Source organism: Rhipicephalus sanguineus, chromosome 10 (genome assembly GCF_013339695.2).
Source record: "Rhipicephalus sanguineus isolate Rsan-2018 chromosome 10, BIME_Rsan_1.4, whole genome shotgun sequence".
NCBI classification, from domain to species: Eukaryota; Metazoa; Arthropoda; class Arachnida; order Ixodida; family Ixodidae; genus Rhipicephalus; species Rhipicephalus sanguineus.
The window spans coordinates 50,526,578-50,545,507 of record NC_051185.1 but is presented as its reverse complement, the minus strand read 5'-3'; the positions used below and the strand labels follow the sequence as shown (position 1 = coordinate 50,545,507).

The following is an 18,930-nucleotide window of genomic DNA, read 5'->3' as shown; positions in this document are numbered from 1 at the left end:
ATGGCAACATTAATTTCGTGGAGAGAAATTGTTTCTTTCCTAAGTTGCACGAGTACCGAACGACATTGTTTGCCGTCTTCTGGACCACCCTCGTCAAGCGCCGGTGCGAGTTGTCCGAAAACCTTGATAAGGAAAATTCACCGACGATTACGATACTGCCTAACGCGAAATATGAGCGCAGCTTCGCGTTGGGGCAACGGCTACCAGCGGCGTAGCCAAGGGGGGGGGGGGGGTTGGGGGGTTCAAACCCCCCCCCGAAATTTTTCAGTTTTGCTTGCGTATATATACACGCACACATACAAACGCACGCACGAACATACATAAAGTATGGTTGAAACCCCCCCCCCCGAAAAAAATTTCTGGCTACGCCCCTGACGGCTACTGTGTTTGAAGTTTCGGCTATCCGCAGTTGTAGCGATGTCAGATTCATTACATATTGCCACAGAAACTGCCAGCGCTCGAGTGCTACGCCCCGCTAAGACAAGCGATGCCAGCCGCAGCGCACGTGACGGAGGAGGAAAGCGAGGTTAGAGGGCAGTGGCTTGTGATATAGACAGACTCCGCGTGCGCTCTCTTTCGTCCTCGTTCGCTCTATCGGTTACGCCAACGGCGACGCCGCTCAACGCAGGAAAGGGCGCCTAAGAGCTACGCTCTAAAATAAAAATGTATATAAAAGGGATGGAGTGGGTTAAGCTAAGAGTTATAGAGTAGACGTTAAGTTATGTCATAAACTGAAATTGGAGTCATATTAGTTAGTAGCAATTATTACAAACAGCAATTCTGGTACGGAATTGACGGTTTGGGTTCAAGTGAAGAGTTATGTTTCAAGGCAAAAAAAGCCTTACATACTTCATGTAACGAGAAAAGTGACCGTCGGAGTCGGCGTCAACACGAATGATGCAAAGTAACGTGATGATGTCAGATCTCTCCAAATTTTATGACATCATTGTGACGTCACAAAATGATGTCACGCGATGACGTCACCACACGAGATAAACGCGTGGTCTAAGATGTGCCGATCCCGGAGGCAATGCATTACCAGGTGAGGTGAGGAAAGCTTGCACGACTTCCTGTCCTGGAGTAAGAGCGAAACCACGTTAGGTGCAGAGAGCTTGCGGTGTTGCCGGGCGGCAAGGATGATAGCAAGCACAACACAACAAGCACAGTAGAAAGACAGACACGTAAACAGGATGGTCTCTTTCTTCCAGGCTTGTTCTGTTGCGCTTGCTAAGATGCACAAGTTCTACACCCAACAACTAGCCCAAATTTCTGCGTTGAAGGCAAGGATCAATTCACCGAATGAGAAGAAAAATAGGATGGCTCACAGTTAATCACAACTTTACCAACACAGTCAGTGCGAGTGCCACTCTCAGACCCATAAGTCTTGCATTAGGGTCACTTAACTTTTTTTTCTTTATTAATCCCCTCTGAGCGCTATGTAAACGGTGAGTCCTTTCGCCAGCCACGTTTCGCGCTCCAATGGCATCGCGCTTTTTTCGTCTCTCGCGTCTCCCGACTTCGGGACCTAACTGGACGTTGCTGTAGAGGCTGCTCATCCGAGCGTGCTGGTCAGCCGGTCAAGTAGGCGCTTTTCAGAAAGGAATCAGCGATGATTCGGAGATAAATCGAAGAAGACGCGTCCGGCAACTCCGTGTGATAAGCACGCGAAAGGGTTTGGGAGGAGATAAGATAGTAGTACAGAATTCGTGACGGTCCACTGCGCGCTTTTGATTAGTGCTGTCTTGTTTGTACAGTTTGTCATGCTTTGTCAAGAGTAGGACGGAGTGATCGGTCGCGACGATTTGCGACTCCCGATAACGAGTGAGTGAGTGAGTGAGTGAGTGAGTGAGTGAGTGAGTGAGTGAGTGAGTGAGTGAGTGAGTGAGTGAGTGAGTGAGTGAGTGAGTGAGTGAGTGAGTGAGTGAGTGAGTGAGTGAGTGAGTGAGTGAGTGAGTGAGCGAGCGAGTGAGTGAGTGAGTGAGTGAGTGAGTGAGTGAGTGAGTGAGTGAGTGAGTGAGTGAGTGAGTGAGTGAGTGAGTGAGTGAGTGAGTGAGTGAGTGAGTGAGTGAGTGAGTGAGTGAGTGAGTGAGTGAGTGAGTGAGTGAGTGAGTCGCCGCACAGTGCAAAATATTCTGAAGCATCTGCCCGGCCAAGGAATACTTCAGTGCGAGTCATTAACCTCGTATCTTCATGGTGTATGATATAAAAGTAGTTACTTCATGTTCAGCAAGTTGACAAGTTCAATCATGGGTATAGCTTGGTACGCATTCAATTGTTTATTATTTATGAGCTGTTCTTTTAGTATTGCGTGCGCTACTCCAAAACATCGCTCAATTGTCCATGTGCCCACGTATAGACGCTTTCAGACACCTGCCCTAAAACGGACACTCGAGAATCCGGGCAAAACACAACAGTGTGTGAACCAATACGCTCGAACTGTGCCCTTCGTTTTACTCTTCCCGAGCTCAACGTTCGCGCGTCTTTCACTCACGCAGCCGACATCGAGCCGTTCGGACGGCGTGGGAATTGCCGAACTCGTCGAAGTGCCTACGGGTGAGCCGAGGATGACGCGGACGACGTCGCTGATTCGACAGACGTTGCGCCAACCGTTCGGCGCGGCTCCCAGGGGCATCCTCGTGCTCGTCGCCGACAGTACGTATAGCCAGTGATGTTCCGTACTAGGCCTAGGATTCCCATTCCGAGTCATGGAAATTCCCTTTTCGCACATTTTTCCCTGCCTACTTCGCCGAAAATCCCAGGATATATATATATATATATATATATATATATATATATATATATATATATATATATATATATATATATATATATTGTTGTATATATTGTATTGAGCCCCGCCATGGTGGTCTAGTGGTTATGGCGCTCGACTGCTGACCCAAAGATCGCGGGATCGAATCCCGGCCGCGGCGGCTGCATTTTCGATGGAGGCGAAAAAGTTTGAGGCCCGTGTACTTAGATTTAGGTGCACGTTAAAGAACTCCAGGTGGTCGAAATTTCCGGAGCCCTCCACTACGGCGTCTCTCGTAATCATATCGTGGTTTTGGAACGTTAAACCCCAGATATTATTATTATTATTATTATTATTATTATTATTATTATTATTATTATTATTACAATATTAATGAGAACTAACAGACAATAACGCCAAGGAAAGTATAGGAGGTGTTATTTGTAGAAATTAGGATATATAAATGTGAAGAAAGTAAAGTGGACGAAAAGGTATATATATGTATGTATATATATATATATATATATATATATATATATATATATATATATATATATATATATATATATATATATATATATAATGCATGTGTGTGACAAACTTACGACTGTTTCAATCATGACTAGCGCCTGTGCTCCTGTACAACACAAAAGCGTGGCCTTCATAACTCATGTGTTGCAAAGGGGCCATGACACCAATTTTCGGTCATAATCTGTGTTACGTGCGTTAATCCTTGTGCGTTCTCAAACAAACTGGCGAAATTTTAGAGCATTTGGTCAAGCGCTTAACTTATAATTGAATATTTTTACAAACACGAAGCGGTCTGATAATCTGGCAACACTGGCGCACTCGCGAGCCGTGACGTAACAAGCGGCTCGCTGCGCTGGAACGTCTGCATGCCCGTGAACAATTCTCTTTCCTTGTTCAGCATCGCGTGCAATCGAGCTATTTAAGATAAGTTCAGCTTGGCACTGAAATCGAAAGATTTTCTACGGCTGAAACCTGATAGAAAAACACAGTTCTGCTACATGCGGCACGTGACATCACACACGCCATGGCAAAATGGCGGTCGCTGGCGGTGGGCGGGTCTTAAAGCCGGCGACTTCTAGTGCTTGTTTTGCACTGAAATATTCGTTTACAGTTCATTTTCCTTAAACGTATAGGCACAATAGACCGTTTGCTTCTGTTTTAAAGACGATAGTCTTTCTTAGGGAACTTAAACGCAGAAATTTTGGTCTGTCTGTCTTTCTGTTTGTCTGTCTGTCACCCGATTCAGCCACTCGGCCAAAGTTTGACCACTTGCGGAACGCCCAGCCATCTTGAACTGGTACGGCCGTTCATACATGTGAACATCGTCGATCAAAAAGCAAACGCTACACATATCTGAGGCGCAACCTCAATACATAAGTATTAGTTGGTGTGTTCCTTTACTAGAAGATACATAGATAAGTAATTCTAAAGACCCTAATGTTTCTTAGGCTGCGCTGAAAATGCGACGCTATGAGTCAGATGCGGCGGTTCAACATAGAGGAGGAGGGCTCGTATAGTACGGCCGGCAGAAAACTATCGGCTTTTGACGACATTTGCAGCGAAGCACGCAGATACGCGGCCAATTTTTTCACTGTAAAGCGCAAATTCTTGGGTGACCATGTCATGGCCCCTTTGAGTGGATTCTGCATATGTCGGTTTCAATCTAACACTCGTGGTGAACTAGAAATCGCTCCACATAATTATGAGAAAGAAATCTGAAGGGCTACGCTCTTACGGACTGCATACGCCACAACCGATTGGAGAAGCCGAAAGCGCACTCTGACCATTATGTATATTGGTCACCATTAGGGGAATTTCGCCATCTCCGCAAATTACCTGCAATATCGCAAACATTCCCTTTTTCCTTTTCGTTAAAAATGACGGCTGAAAATTCCCCGAAAGAAAAGGAAAATTCCCTGCATGGAACTTCACAACCCTCTTGGCACCAGCCGCCACCAGCAGGGGGCGCGCGCTGCCTTTCAACCTTGCACCGTTTGTGGGTAGTGTGGGTAGCGATGCATGCGCTCCTGTCGCGCATAGAGTTTCGGGATTCGCTCGCTGGATTTCAAGCAAGACGGACGTGCCAGCCGCGATGTCCTGGATTACTCCTCGTACCTCTCGCTGATCGGCGCCCCGTGACGGTCGCCTCGCCCGCTATGCCGTGCACCGCTCATCGTCGGGGCCTTCGCCGCTTCGTCGATGTTGTGCACCGTGCCCCTGACTGTGTTTCGTGGTCCGTCCCTGAACTCCCGTGATCGTCTCCCACATCTTTCCTGTCCTCTTTTCTCTTCGTTGGATGGATGGCTCTATCACTTCTTTCTCTATTTTTTTTCTACTATTCTTTCATTCCCTCCTTACCCCCACCCCTACAATGCACTGCGCCGTGTCGCCTGAAGGCAGACAGAAATTAGGTGCCTTTTTCCTTTCCTCAATAATCACAGAAGAAGAAGAAGTTTCCTACAATATTTACTAGAGGGAACAGCGGCGCTGCGATCGTTCCGCCAGCATGGAAATGACGGGTAGTACATGGATTTGCTTAGTCTTCGTGCCTGCGGCTTCGAACGCACTTGTGGCTTTGTTTGTTGTTGCGTTTTGGCTTTTGTTTCGGATAAAGTAACTGCTCCTTGTGAACCTTGCGAGCTGATTTGAATTGGTGAGCCTAGAAGGGTCAGGGTGCATGGTGGAGTGGGACTGCTGAACATCTGCTAACTTCGTCATGCATCAGAGCGGCTGCAGGCTGCGCGGAGCCACACGGAGCCGAAGGAACGAAGCTCCGACAAATCTGTATACTACCCATCATTCCCATGCTGGCTGAAGCGTCATAGCGGCCACTCACATAGACACTGGCACCTGATGTCCTTCTAGTATACCATTATGAAACTTTGTGGTATAGCGTATGTTCTTTGTTGAGAGTCAAATAACTGAAGTCTTTCTTTCTGTGATGTCCGATGTATAGTGGTACGTGATTGGTTACACTGAGCTACGTTGGAGGGCGTTTAGCGGTGGAAAGCTAAGGGAATGACAGAACATGTTTTCAGTTGGATGTAATGATAACCACCTGGTTGTATGTTTGCACACCACCTTATGTGAAGCCTTGGGCTTTGGGGGGAAATTAAATTTGCCCGTGATAGAGATAAGTAATACAAAGCTGCAGGAACGGTGACGGAAGACTAGGGAAGGACAAATATGAACTAGCATGAAAATCAAGGTTACTCTATCGACCAGCTTTAGCCTACCAATAGGTCCATAAATGCGGACTACAAATCTTTTCTTGCACCGTATGAGCAAATGAATGGGTAGCTTTCTTCAATGAAAGCTACCCTAGGTCTACCAACACTGAAGTCACGCCGTAAGTACTTCCACCTGTACCTATTTCACAATATCTTTTACACGAATCCAACACTTAAAAATGATATTTTCCTTCCCCCGGACTATGTATCACCACGGTTCGGCCATCATCTTAAAATTAAACTTCCCATATGCCGCACTAACACTTGCCATGCTTCTCTTTTGCCGCAAACAAGCAGCGACTGGAACCATCTTCCTGCCTCCATTGCTGCAATCGAAGAATCTGCCGCCTTCGAAATTGCAGTTATTGATGTATTGTTGTCAGACCACTCCTCTCTGTAATGCCCCCGGGCCCTGAGAGTACGAAAATAAATAAATAAATAAATAAATAAATAAATAAATAAATAAATAAATAAATAAATAAATAAATAAATTGACGTTTCAACTCGAGCTATATAAATGCATACACATTACTAAATGTGGTAAAACGTAGTTTGGAGAGGCCTTTACATTATCGCCGTCTTCCCTTTTTTTTTTATGTGCACTCCAGGACGAAGGCCTTTTCCAGGGTTCTCCTATTACCACTGGCTTGCGTCAGCTGTAATTACGCGGCATGCCTGCTCGTTGTCTAATTTCATCACGCCGTCTAATTATCTGCCGTCCTAGACTGCGCTTCACCTCACCGGGCGTCCCTTTTCAAAGTCTTAAGGAACACGAACTTTCTGTTCCCTGCACACTACGTGGCCAACCCAATTCCATTTTTTGTGCGGAGCCCTTCATGGGAAGTGAACATGGCATTCAGATGAAGTTCTTGGTTCAGCAGAAAATAGAGAAGTAATTTGAGAGATCCCATTAGGTAAAAAAAACATGTAGTTTTTTTAAAGTGGGACATGCAAATTATCGTATAAAAGTGTAATCAAGGCGAAATGTGTAGTACAACCGTAGTAAAGTTTGATAAAATTGCATAGCCTGTATTATGCCTACCGTCTTTCCTCGCGTAAATGCATGCAGTTCCCCCTTTTCTTATTCTTAAAGGGACACTAAAGAGAAAGATCATTATGGTATTAGTAAATACCACGCTTGCCGCGAGAACACGCTTGGTAAGCGAGAAAACGCGCGAAAAGAAAATGCGCTTGGGGCAACGCCACCTTGAAGTTTCCGCACCAATCGCCGTGACATCGTAGATTTTGACGGCTTCCACTAGGGCCTACGTAGTTCCTAATCGGTACGAACGAAGTAGACTGTCCTCTGAGGGGGCCATGGACTTGACATACCAAGTTTCGGGAAATTTCGTTGAGCCAATGTCGCAAAATTCGAAAAACACACTTTAAAACCCGTGACGTCACGCGCGCAGATTTTGGCGCGAGATTTAAAAAGGAAACTTTGGCCTTGATTTTCCTCCCTATTAATAAACGTATGATGGTGAAATTAACGTCGTTAGAGTTTTGCAAATACGATTTATGAATCTTAACTAAATCATTGTTTCACATTTAGTGTCCCTTTAATGACAGCTATAGTTTATCGGCTACACCCTTCTTCCCCTAATCAACACCCGTGCAGCTATTATTTTATTATCTAGGGTTTAACGTCCCAAAACCGCAGTATGATTATGAGGGACGCCGTAGTGGAGGGCTCCGGAGATTTCGACCACCTTTTGTTCTTTAACGTGCGCCTAAATCTAAGTACACGGGCCTCAAGCGCTTTCACCTCCATCGAAAATGCGGAAACCGCGGCAGCTGCATTAACACTGGTGAGCATCAAGACGCCCTAAATAATGTATACACCCAGACCTGAATGTATCAATATTACACTAATTAAATTACTTTTTGCTGTATAATGAGTAATGTAATGAATTAATTCAAGCGGGTAATTTCAAGCAAGTTACCGATTACTTTCCCATTTACTATTTAGTAAACTGGGGTGTGCCCGCTTCCCATATTTCATAAAGAATTGACCGTGAACGGGACGAAAAAATAACAATTACCAGTTCATGTGAGGGCCAAACATCAAACGTGTGAAGTTGAACAACGCTGCCTGAGATTTCAAAGCATATGCGATGTAAATAAGGTGTGTATGAGTTGTGCAGGAATGGGAAACTTTTGTTAAAGTAATTTTAAGGTAATTTCATTACTTTTGAGAAGTAATAGTAATGTAGTGTCATTACTTTCGACCAGCTGATCTTAGTAATGTAACTTAATTACAGTTAAGAAATTTTGAAAAGTCACATGTGATGTCATGTAATTACGTTTTAGGAGTAATGATACCCTCGCTGGGTGTGCCCTATCTTCTGTATACAGTAGGCAAGGTTTTGACAATGAAAGTATTTCTTCATTATCATTGTTTTCCTCGAAATTAAAAGGTGAACTTCCCAGTTCAATTGTGCTGAGTTCAATTGTACATATTTGTATACTTGTAATCTTTTATCTTTTATTGTATCCGCATTTTATCTTGCGCGTGAAAGATTGTGTCTGCCGCATATATTGTATAACATGTATATAATATATATCCATGTATTCGCCATTGTTGAAAACTAACTTTATGTACCACCCTCATAATATCACCAAATAGTGATTGCAGTATGCGTAAATAAACGAACAAATTAATGCCTATGCGTCTCTTGACGTCATGAGGCAGAAGGCGGGTGGTCACATGCCAGCAGAACATATTCTCGCGCTTATATCATCTCGATATGTCGCATGCTACGCTGCTACATCGAGCATCCCGTCCAGCTTGTGTTGGCAATATCTGACCGCATATGTAGAGACACCCACGCACTGCGAGTGACGTCGAGAACCTGGTGGCGTGTGAAGTACTGTGACCGAGATACAAGACGTGGGGAAGGGCCGACGAAGCGTCCGTGGGTAGTCACAATGCGAGCCTCTCAGCGATTCCTTTCGCAAAATAGACTAGAGGAGATCGTATTGCCAGAGATTGCTATTCACGCCTTCGGCAGTGTCTGCAGAGGTGTTTCGCAACGAAGGGAACCTCTTGTTCGAGGCACTCGCACCTGAACACATCCACATCGTTACGAAACGGTTGTATGTAACAAATACAAAGTATATGTAATTGAATAGGCGGCAGTCTATCGGATGACACGTGTACATGGAATGGTCCGGCGTCTCCTGCAGCCCGCATCTTAAATAAAGGGAAAAGACCTTAACGCGAGGTAGGTTAGGTTAAACTCCATTTCTAATTAGGATATGCTACAAGGTTACGTTTCTCCATTTAGAAGTCGCCTCCGGGAGGAATCTTGTTAAAGAACAGCAGGAAACGCAGAAAAATACCTCAGCCAGAAAAGCTAAGTCAGAGAAGACCATGGCCTAAGACGCCCGGCGACGTTGTCTTGAAGTTCCCGCAATTAGCTGGCTGTGACGTCATTGATTTCCACACAGTGCACGTGTGTCATAGTACACCGCTTGCCCCCAAACTTGCTGGTAACGACGGCAATTTCGCTTTAGGGCTTAATTAGCCCACGTGTGGTAAAGTACTTTACAGTTCTTCCCGTCACGTTGAAAACTCGGATTTCGAACAAGAGAATATGTTGAAGTCTTCGAAATAAATACGAACATTGGCACGTTCATCGGTGAATTGTTACTCACATTTAAATGTCTTTAAACAACTTCGAGCTCCAAGGCGAGATAGTGGTTTCTTATAGTAATACTTATTGAGGGCTAGTTGGTGCATGCGCACTGAAATACGAAAAGACCCTTTTCTAATGTGTTGGGGGTCGTTCTATGTAAGGACTCGGGACAGGAGATAAAAGGGCATCACTCGCAACTAACTTTATTGTTAGAAAAACAGTCAGAAGCGTAGCCGTAGTAACCATGTGCAGAGCACATCGTGACGATGATCTTGCTATAGACTATTTTACGGGTGGCTTTCGGTGCCGCCATATTGCGCTGTTAACCTTGATGCCTTGTACCTTGAACAACTAAACGAACAGCGCTACGGTGGGCGTGTAGACATGAGAACGTTTGGGTTGGTGCATTCGGTGTTTTCCTGACGTTATAAGTTCACGTCGCGAGGTGAAAAGCAAGACGACGTTCCTTTAAAAGCCCAAGGTGGCAGCGCCCACGCGTCTTACGCGAAATAATCTATAGGTGGTGTTAGCATGGCAAACCTGGCCGGCGGTTGCTCAGCCCGAGCATCTCTTTCCGGTATTATGTTTACCAAAGAGTCATTTAGGCTAGCCTCTCGCAGATAAGCTAAATGAATAAGAGCCACTTCCTTGCGAATCATCAGCGCACCTTCTGGAAACAACCGTGCCTGTCCAGCCTGTCCTGTGTTCTCGCGTGGACACCCACTTCCCACGTGATTCCGGCTTTCAGGGCAACAGCGCTTGTAGGACCGTATGTAGTGATTTCGGGGTCTATATCGCCCATTTCATTACATTCAGTGGACAATGGAAAAGCAGCGTCCTTTACTTTGAAGGTCCGAGCAGGAGTGCAGGCCGATCCCGTTCTTACCCTGTAGAGCAGAGAAAATTTTATAAAAGAAAGGGTTTCCCCGCGAATGCTTGAAGAGATTGTGTTTGTGGAAGGTGTGCGGACGATTCGCAAAGAAGTGGCTGCTATTCTTTTAGGTCTTTATACGAGAGACAGGTTTGGTGAGACATATACTACATTGAAAGAGTCGCTCTCGCAGAGCGATTGCCGGCTAGGTCTGTCAGGCTTACCCGCTAGGCTTACCGTCTGCCAGGCTTACCGACACCAGAGTTGACTCGGCGTGATTGAGTCCTCTTATAACACAAGATTGATGCGGCAAATTTCGTAAAGAACAAAACTTCACAGGGTCCATGGCGCACCAATACGAGAACTACTTCAAGACCACCTACAGGTCGCTCCTGGTTGGTCGTGCGTTGGACTCCCTGAGCCGCCACTCGCTGTCCAGAAAGAACGTCACGCTCACTACCGGCGCTGCTCTGGCTCACGCTCTGCAGAGCCACTCGCTGGAGCTGAACGAGCTGGCACTGATCGTGGCCGACGACGCCGACATCCTGTTCACCGGCGCAGCGCTGGACGCGGACGTCGTTGGGTTCGTATGCGTGCCACGCACCTTTAAGGAGGCTCAATAAGGTGGTGTGCTGGGCCAGTTGGTGCAACATATTGTAGATTGTGTGAGCGGAAAACAGCAGGAACAGAAGCGAAGAACTTGACAGGACAGACGCTCAACTTACAGACGCTCTCGTGTGAGAAAAATTTCCGATAAGCTGCAGTTGTAAGTTGAGCGTCTGTCCTGTCAAGTTCTTCGCTTCTGTTCCTGCTATTTTCCGCTCATACAACCTACAACATTAAGGAGGCTGTGTATGTTGGAAACATGGTTGTTCGGGAGATGCGATGGTCTATGAACACATACTTAACCTCCTGCAGACATTTTTTTACCTGTACAAAAGTATTTAAAATGGTTGTTATAAGTGCTTGCTTGCAAGTTACAAACATCAAGAATTATTGTCACACCCTTTTACTATACACCAGTAGACGACACCGTGGGCAGTAGATTAAAAACAAGCCAGCAGCCGCCGTCGAAACTTACGACGTTACAGCGAGCCGTTCCGGGGACGCGAAGTTAGTGTTGCGGCATTCATACGGCTCAGATATATTCATATACTTCAAGCCTGGGTGCGTAGCCTATCTCTCTCGAATAAGTACTACGAAAGAAAGGGAAAATGTTGGTGTGTAGCCTAGTGTTCCCGACATCTGCCTTCGGAGCGCGGAGGCCTGCGTTCAATCCCCAGCGCCGGTAACGAATTGTTTTCCACTCTAAAGCATTAATTTCCTCCGCCAATTCACGGAGGGCGCCAGGGGTTCCACTTTATTGCTTAAAGAAGCTTCAGTTACGATTACTTCTTCCACTGCTGCCTAGAGGGAACTCGGGGTTTTTCCGCGCGGACGCCATACAAGCCCGGATCCTAGCCACAGGCATCTTCGCTCTAAAAACATGGTTTTACGAGAAATCGCCAAGGACAATCACGGTAACGCAATTATCTAAAGGGACAAGTAATAAAGCAGGAGTAACTGCAACTTCGAGCATTCAAAACATATCTGGCACATGACCAGATTGTCTTAAAGGGACACTAAAGAGCAAAACAATTTTTCTCGCATTAGTAAAGTAGTCTTCCACGATACCAAAAACACCACGCTTGCTGCGAGAAGACGCTTATTAAGCGAGAAAACGCGCAAAAATAAAATACAGGTGGCGACGCCACCTTGTAATTCCCGCACCATTTGCCGTGACGTCACATATTTTTGACGGCGCCTGCTTGCGCCTACGTAGTTCCTAATCGGTTAAATCGAAATACATTGTCCTCTGAGGGGGCCAGAGACTTGACATAACGAGTTTGTGAAAATTTCTTCGAGCCAGTGGCGCCAAAGTACGTTAAATGCTCTTTGAAACTTTTTACGTCACGAATTACAAAGTTTGGCGCGAAATTTAATAATGAAACATTGAACTTGGTTTTCTCCTCTAACAATAAACCTATGGTGGTGAAATTTACTACACAAAAGTTCTCCGAGCACACTTTATCAATCTAAATCAATTCATTGTTTCTCTTTAGTGTCCCTTTAAGTAAAAAGGATTTCAAAATTTATATCGGCAAAGCGGACATACAAAGAAATCTGTGCCGATGACCCTGCATACGGCTGCTCTTACGGACCCGCCGTTTATTTTATTTACGAAGAAAATTCCGACAACGATTTGGTGTTAGTGATAGCATCGTCCAGTTCAGTTTCAGTTTATTTAGTTGGTCTCGTTATGCTATTGTGAGTGGGAAGAAGAATACTTAAATGTGTCCCTGATTGATTGATTGACCAATTGAGACTGATTTATTCTAACTGCAGATCTTCGCTGTCGTCCGCAACTCCGAGCTCATTAAAGATTGTAGCCTTTACAAAGCCTGGCTGGACAATGCCACAACGACGACAAAGGGTAAGGCGGTTCTATTACTTTCTTGCTTAGTATAAGCTCTGAAGAACACGAGTAATATCACGGGGGCAAAGCGTCAACAGATAACTTAATTGCCAATCATTGGAATGAGTCTAAACGAAGACGGGGTCGTTGTCATAACAGCGAATGGCCAACAATAGCTCACATTAGGCCACTCTGACCAACATAGCTATCAGTTAGCCAACGTTAGTCATTGCTTGAGCGGACAACTGTCGCTACACAAACACAATGAGAACTGCAAAGGAAGGCCAATAGCAGTATCGCACGGGCACATTTTTCGCAATCAGAACCGATCCGGATCAGTTTTTCTTGATCGCCATCAGCAATGGTCGCTGCTACGCTGTCCAAACTTATAAGAAATCAACTTTGACTTTTTTTTTGCATGAAGGATATTCATGTACAATATATTATGTGCACATTTCATTTTCCTGTTCGTTTTTTCTTTTTTTCTTTTTTCGTTCGTTACCACCTTTTACGCTGTAGCACGTGTAGGGTGGCCAGGACACCCTCAAGCTGATTGTATCACCTTTTTCCCCTGGTCTCCCACAACATTGTGTTGTAAATAAATAAATAAATAAATAAATAAATAAATAAATAAATAAATAAACATAGACTTCAGCCAAATCTCTATCTGGAAGCCAGATCGCGACACGCGGTTTGCGATTGTCTCTGTACTTATCGGTCTGATAGCGATTAAATGATAGCAGCACCACATCCGGATTGAGCCTAATCCGGATCGGCAGTGATCGCGATCAAGGTACCCGCGATACACCGGTTACACCAAGGGCGGAGACAAAAAGCAGGCGAACTGTGTACTACCTCTCGGTTATGTTTATTACCTGAGTGTTACCTATGTAGTACCTCTACATTGCCTCTTTCTCACCTGCCCTCAAGGACACTCGTATGCAACAACAAGGAAACTACATGCAGAAAAGAAGCACAAGATTTGGTACATGCGGTGCATGAAGAGAACGCGAGACTTCTTTCGTCTTTTGCGCGCTCCCCCTATCCTAAGTATTGCTCTTCTCTTTTCTGGAAGTAAAAACGAAATAGCCCAGCAAGCACTTCCTGTGGAAGTAACCACAAACTATGGTAGAATTACAGGTTCATAGAAGACTTCTTCTCCGAAAGAATCGCTACGCGAATCTCGCGCATATAAGTCTACCTGCTTGAGTGTTACAGTGAAAAAATACTGTTTTATTTTTTTAATTTCTTTTTTTTCGGTTGTGTAGGGGGAAGAACCACCGTTTTCAGCACTGTCTGCGGCTTCTACACCTTTCGGTAAACACTACTGTTTCTTATTCGTTATTTTTCATTGATTGATTGATTGATTGATTGATTGATTGATTGATTGATTGATTGATTGATTGATTGATTGATTGATTGATTGATTGATTGATTGATTGATTGATTGATTTTTGTGGCCGCTAGGAGAGAAGCCATTGTGAACGGCACCGCACGAATATCTATCTGTCCGGAATTCTCTAAAGGCAAATAAATCTTAGTTCACACGTGTTTCTTCATTTCGCCCTCATTCAAATTTGCCCGTCACTGTCAGGAATTGTGCCCGCGTCTTGTTTTCAGCAATTTTTCGGCATAGCAACTGAGGCACTATGGCTGAGGTATTATTATTATTATTATTATTATTATTATTATTATTACTATTATTATTATTATTATTATTATTATTATTATTATTATTATTATTATTATTATTATTATTATTATTATTATTATTATTATTATTACTAAATGCGAAGCATTTCTTAGCGAACATTTGGAACTTTGAGCGTTTCTATCTATCTATCTATCTATCTATCTATCTATCTATCTATCTATCTATCTATCTATCTATCTATCTATCTATCTATCTATCTATCTATCTAGCCGCCTACGTCTGGGTGCTCTCATGATCGCCTCCTTTACTTGGTGTAGACCTAAATTGGCATGGGAGGGTAAGAGGATTTGACGAATATGACTGTCGGATCATGACATAAATAGCGTGAAAATAATGTCGCGTACGTCGTCAAACCCTTTCCTACAGACACGTGTGGCACATACCCGTTTACCAAGGGCCGCGGTGTACGGGTATGCGCCACAGGTGATTGAGGGTTTATATCTACACACGAACGGCGAGAACAGACATTGGTAATTTAAATGCGAGAGCGTTAAGAAAAGCGCATCCGCAGCGTTGGCCCGACGAATGGAAGGAATAAACATTAGGATCCAGCAGGAATCGAACCCAAGCATTCTGCGTGGCAATCAGGTATTCTACCACAATGCCACGCGAGGTCTATAAACTGGTTTGGGAAAACAGCCTATGCAGACATAATGTCGGTGCAACGTCAATTGTGGTTGTGGTGCTGGCTATCTGATTTTACAAGAAAGCAATAAGCACTACATATGTACTCCTACGATACAGACCTCATAGCAGATTAACGTCTGTGGCTCAGGTGTTAGTTGCGCTATTACAGCAGTCCAATAAACATTGCATTTGTATTCCTATGATTCAGCAAGCTATACTGAAGCATTACTCGACCCCAGATGAATACATTAACGAAAGTTGCGCATGATATTCACTTGATTGCACCACAAAGTGCACTTAGTTTCGATAATAGTGACGTATGTTCTCTAACGTGAGGGCTGATCGGTGTATGACGAACACGATACACTGGTCATGACATTAATAACTCAAAATGTCTGTCGCGTACGTCATGAAACCCTTTCCATCAGTCACGTGGGGCACATATCCGTTTACCAGAGTTCATGTTATACGGCTATGCGCCACAGGTGATTCATAGTCTCAATGAACAAAGTAACAGTGTGACGCGTGTGTGCGCTAAACATCATCACGGAAGAATACATTTCAGCCTACCACTACTGGTGCTGGTAGTGCCCAGGTTAGTCGTGGCGTCGTTACGCAACTATGAAAAATACTTCTATACCCTTGCGCCGTTTCTAGATACGTCAGTGCGTATAAAATTTGTAAATATATCTACTGAGTACTACACCCGTCCGCCTGATGCTAAGTGGTTAAATACATGATGATAAGTGGCTGATGTGGTGATGCTGATATTAAAAGAGCAACATAGAAAACTTCCTTATGCATGCTTCGGATATCATTGATTCCCACGGTACGTGGGATCTGCCAATTTTTTTCTAGTTTTTTGCATGCCATCTGTAAGTCTTTATATTTTACAATGTCATATCCGTAACGGAAATACGTCAGTGGAGTGGTGGTGGGCCCCAGCATAAAACACTTTCGTGTTAAAGAAGTCAAGCTAACCACGAAACAGGCGAAACGCTGCGTTTCGCCCATTTAAGACATGGAAGCACCACATGTGGTGTAATCCAACATCCGCAAATAGACACTACGTCAAAGCCAATGCCTAGCAACGCAGCCATAAAATAAATAAAAACGTGACACTCGTACATGAATGTCGTGATGCCTATGTTGTTTGAAACGGCATAAACGCCTGTAGCGCTCATGCTGTTTTCTTCCAAAAACAACATCGTGTAACGTGGCCTCCGCGATTAGTTCCGCCAATTCGCCGTTGCTACGGTGTGTTGCCGGCGTTAATCGCGGAGGCCACGGTGCGAACTTCATGTTACCGTGCACTTCCACTTGGTTTCCTTTGCCGCGTAACCATGGCCTCTGTACACTCGGCAAAGTGTGTGCGTCTCCTAATGTGGCATCACAGGTTTTGCATGAGGAGGCGTTGTGCATGCAAACTTAAACGCTCATAGCGCCTCTGAGGCTGCATCTGCAGTGGTAGGATGAGTCTCTCTCTCGCGCGCCGCTATGCATCAGATTCAAAGACCGATTCAAGACTGCTCGCCTCCAGTCTTGAGGCGGTGACAAGTCAAGGAGCGTTTCTGAATACAGGGGTTACAATACCATTCGCATCCTACTATGGGGCAGTAGTTGGCTGTCCTGGAAAACACACTCATCAGACAAACGCACAAGAAGCACTGTCCTGGGAGCCGAACGTTAACAACCGCATGTTTCATTCTCATCTAGAGAAATCACCGCTAGTGTCCTGGTTAAGTGCGGCACATGTGTTGACATTGCCCAAGGGATTTTTAACGAAGATATAAATAGATTAATAACAGGCGAGAACTGCCGATCTTGAGCATGCCTTCTAACAAAATGGCGATATGTCCTCGTATAATGAAAGCCTTCCGTAACACACACATAGGCAGCACGAAACACTTACTTGAAGCCAAGGTACAGCTACGCCCGCTGGATATATATATATAAAAAAAGCTGCGGCCTGTTGCGCTGCGCTGAAACAAACGTGCACAAGTGGGAACGCTGTGTTGATAGTTCTGCCCGCGTTGGCGCTAGTAGTCATACAGCCAGGAGCAGTTAGCACAAAAAAAAATTACACCATCTCCCGCTAAAGGGAACCAAGGAGGTTGTTTTAACCTCCTTGAAGGGAACCATGTCTGGATGCGAAGCAGCGGGGAGATGGTGTAATTTATTATTATTATTATTATTATTATTATTATTATTATTATTATTATTATTATTATTATTATTATTATTATTATTATTATTATTATTATTATTATTATCATCATCATCATCATCTCTTTCTGCGGTCGGGCTTGGCCTGACTGTCCCAACGTGGGAGCGGCCAGCTGCGCGCTGAGTTGTGCACCTCAGGACATTCAATAAAGTTTATTCATCCATCCATCAATTCTGCCCCAGAGTGTATGCGCGTGAATACTGTTAGTACACGTCGTATGTGGTGTTTACGCTAGCGTAGATGCTTGAGTGTCTTCTGGGTAAACAACAATACTACAAGGGGATAATGTATTCGAGGAATATGATAGACTGAATTAAACGCTAGTGCGCGAATTTTCGTGCTAGACAAAAGGTTATGGCTACTGAAACTCAAAAGTGCGGTCATGTCTACTGAAACCACACAAAACCGTCCGTCTCAGTGGTAAAGCAGTTACGGTTCTCGGCCGTTGACCCGAAGGTCGCAGATTGGATCCCGGTGACTGCTGTAGCTTCGCCGATTACCAAATCTGTATTGTGTTTACCTTCATTGCAAATTCAGAGATGGGGTGTAAAAGGGACAGGACAGAACAAACATGAAGAGAACTGTATGTCGCAAGCGTTTCACACGCTCGTGCTACTTTGAATCTGCTCTAGTTAACATTGTTTTCGAACAAGGTCGGCTTAGTTCGTACTTTACGACATAGAGACAAGGAAGCCATATCGAGTAGCCTGACGTACGATGGCTTTTATGTTTAAACGAACTTTTTTTCGTCAATGTCGCGCTCTGTACATATCTTGTACTTCTAGCGATAGTTCTGCTTAGAAAATAAGGATTCCCTGCACGCCGCGGATGCCTGAGCAAGTCGACATACCTATCCTCGCTATTACATTCGCAGATTTTCTTTTTTTCCTCTTTTTATGTTTGAATCGCCCATGCAGTGGATTCACGAGAAAGAAAGAAAGAAAGAAAGAAAGAAAGAAAGAAAGAAAGAAAGAAAGAAAGAAAGAAAGAAAGAAAGAACGAAAGAACGAAAGAACGAAAGAAAGAAAGAAAGAAAGAAAGAAAGAAAGAAAGAAAGAAAGAAAGAAAGAAAGAAAGAAAGAAAGAAAGAAAGAAAGAAAGAAAGAAAGAAAGAAAGAAAGAAAGAAAGAAAGAAAGAAAGAAAGAAAGAAAGAAAGAAAGAAAGAAAGAAAGAAACGTCAACTTCGGCCACGTGGCCAGGAGTACACCAGCCGTAGCACGCTATGCACATCACTTGCGCGCGCACATTTGAGTGCGTGTGCTCATTCGTGGTTAGACTACGTCACTGGCATGTGCGTTTGGGGGGTGACGTCGCAATGGGAGCTGTGTCGTCTGCCCATACGAATCCCAGTCGCGCCATAATAAGAATTTAGGCAGTTTAACGTCCCA

General features: G+C 44.4%; 1 protein-coding gene across 2 annotated transcripts in view; it reads left to right on the top strand.

Moving 5' to 3' along the window:
• The window catches only part of LOC119371849 (uncharacterized), a 51,320-nt gene that overhangs the window by 10,219 nt on the left and 22,171 nt on the right, over window positions 1-18,930 (top strand). For both annotated transcript variants that reach the window (XM_037642315.2, XM_049419569.1), the window contains 4 exons: window positions 2,496-2,652; window positions 10,858-11,101; window positions 12,904-12,991; window positions 14,242-14,290. In XM_037642315.2, the coding sequence (XP_037498243.1) occupies window positions 2,496-2,652; window positions 10,858-11,101; window positions 12,904-12,991; window positions 14,242-14,290 (538 nt within the window). The remainder of the gene's footprint in view (window positions 1-2,495; window positions 2,653-10,857; window positions 11,102-12,903; window positions 12,992-14,241; window positions 14,291-18,930) is intronic.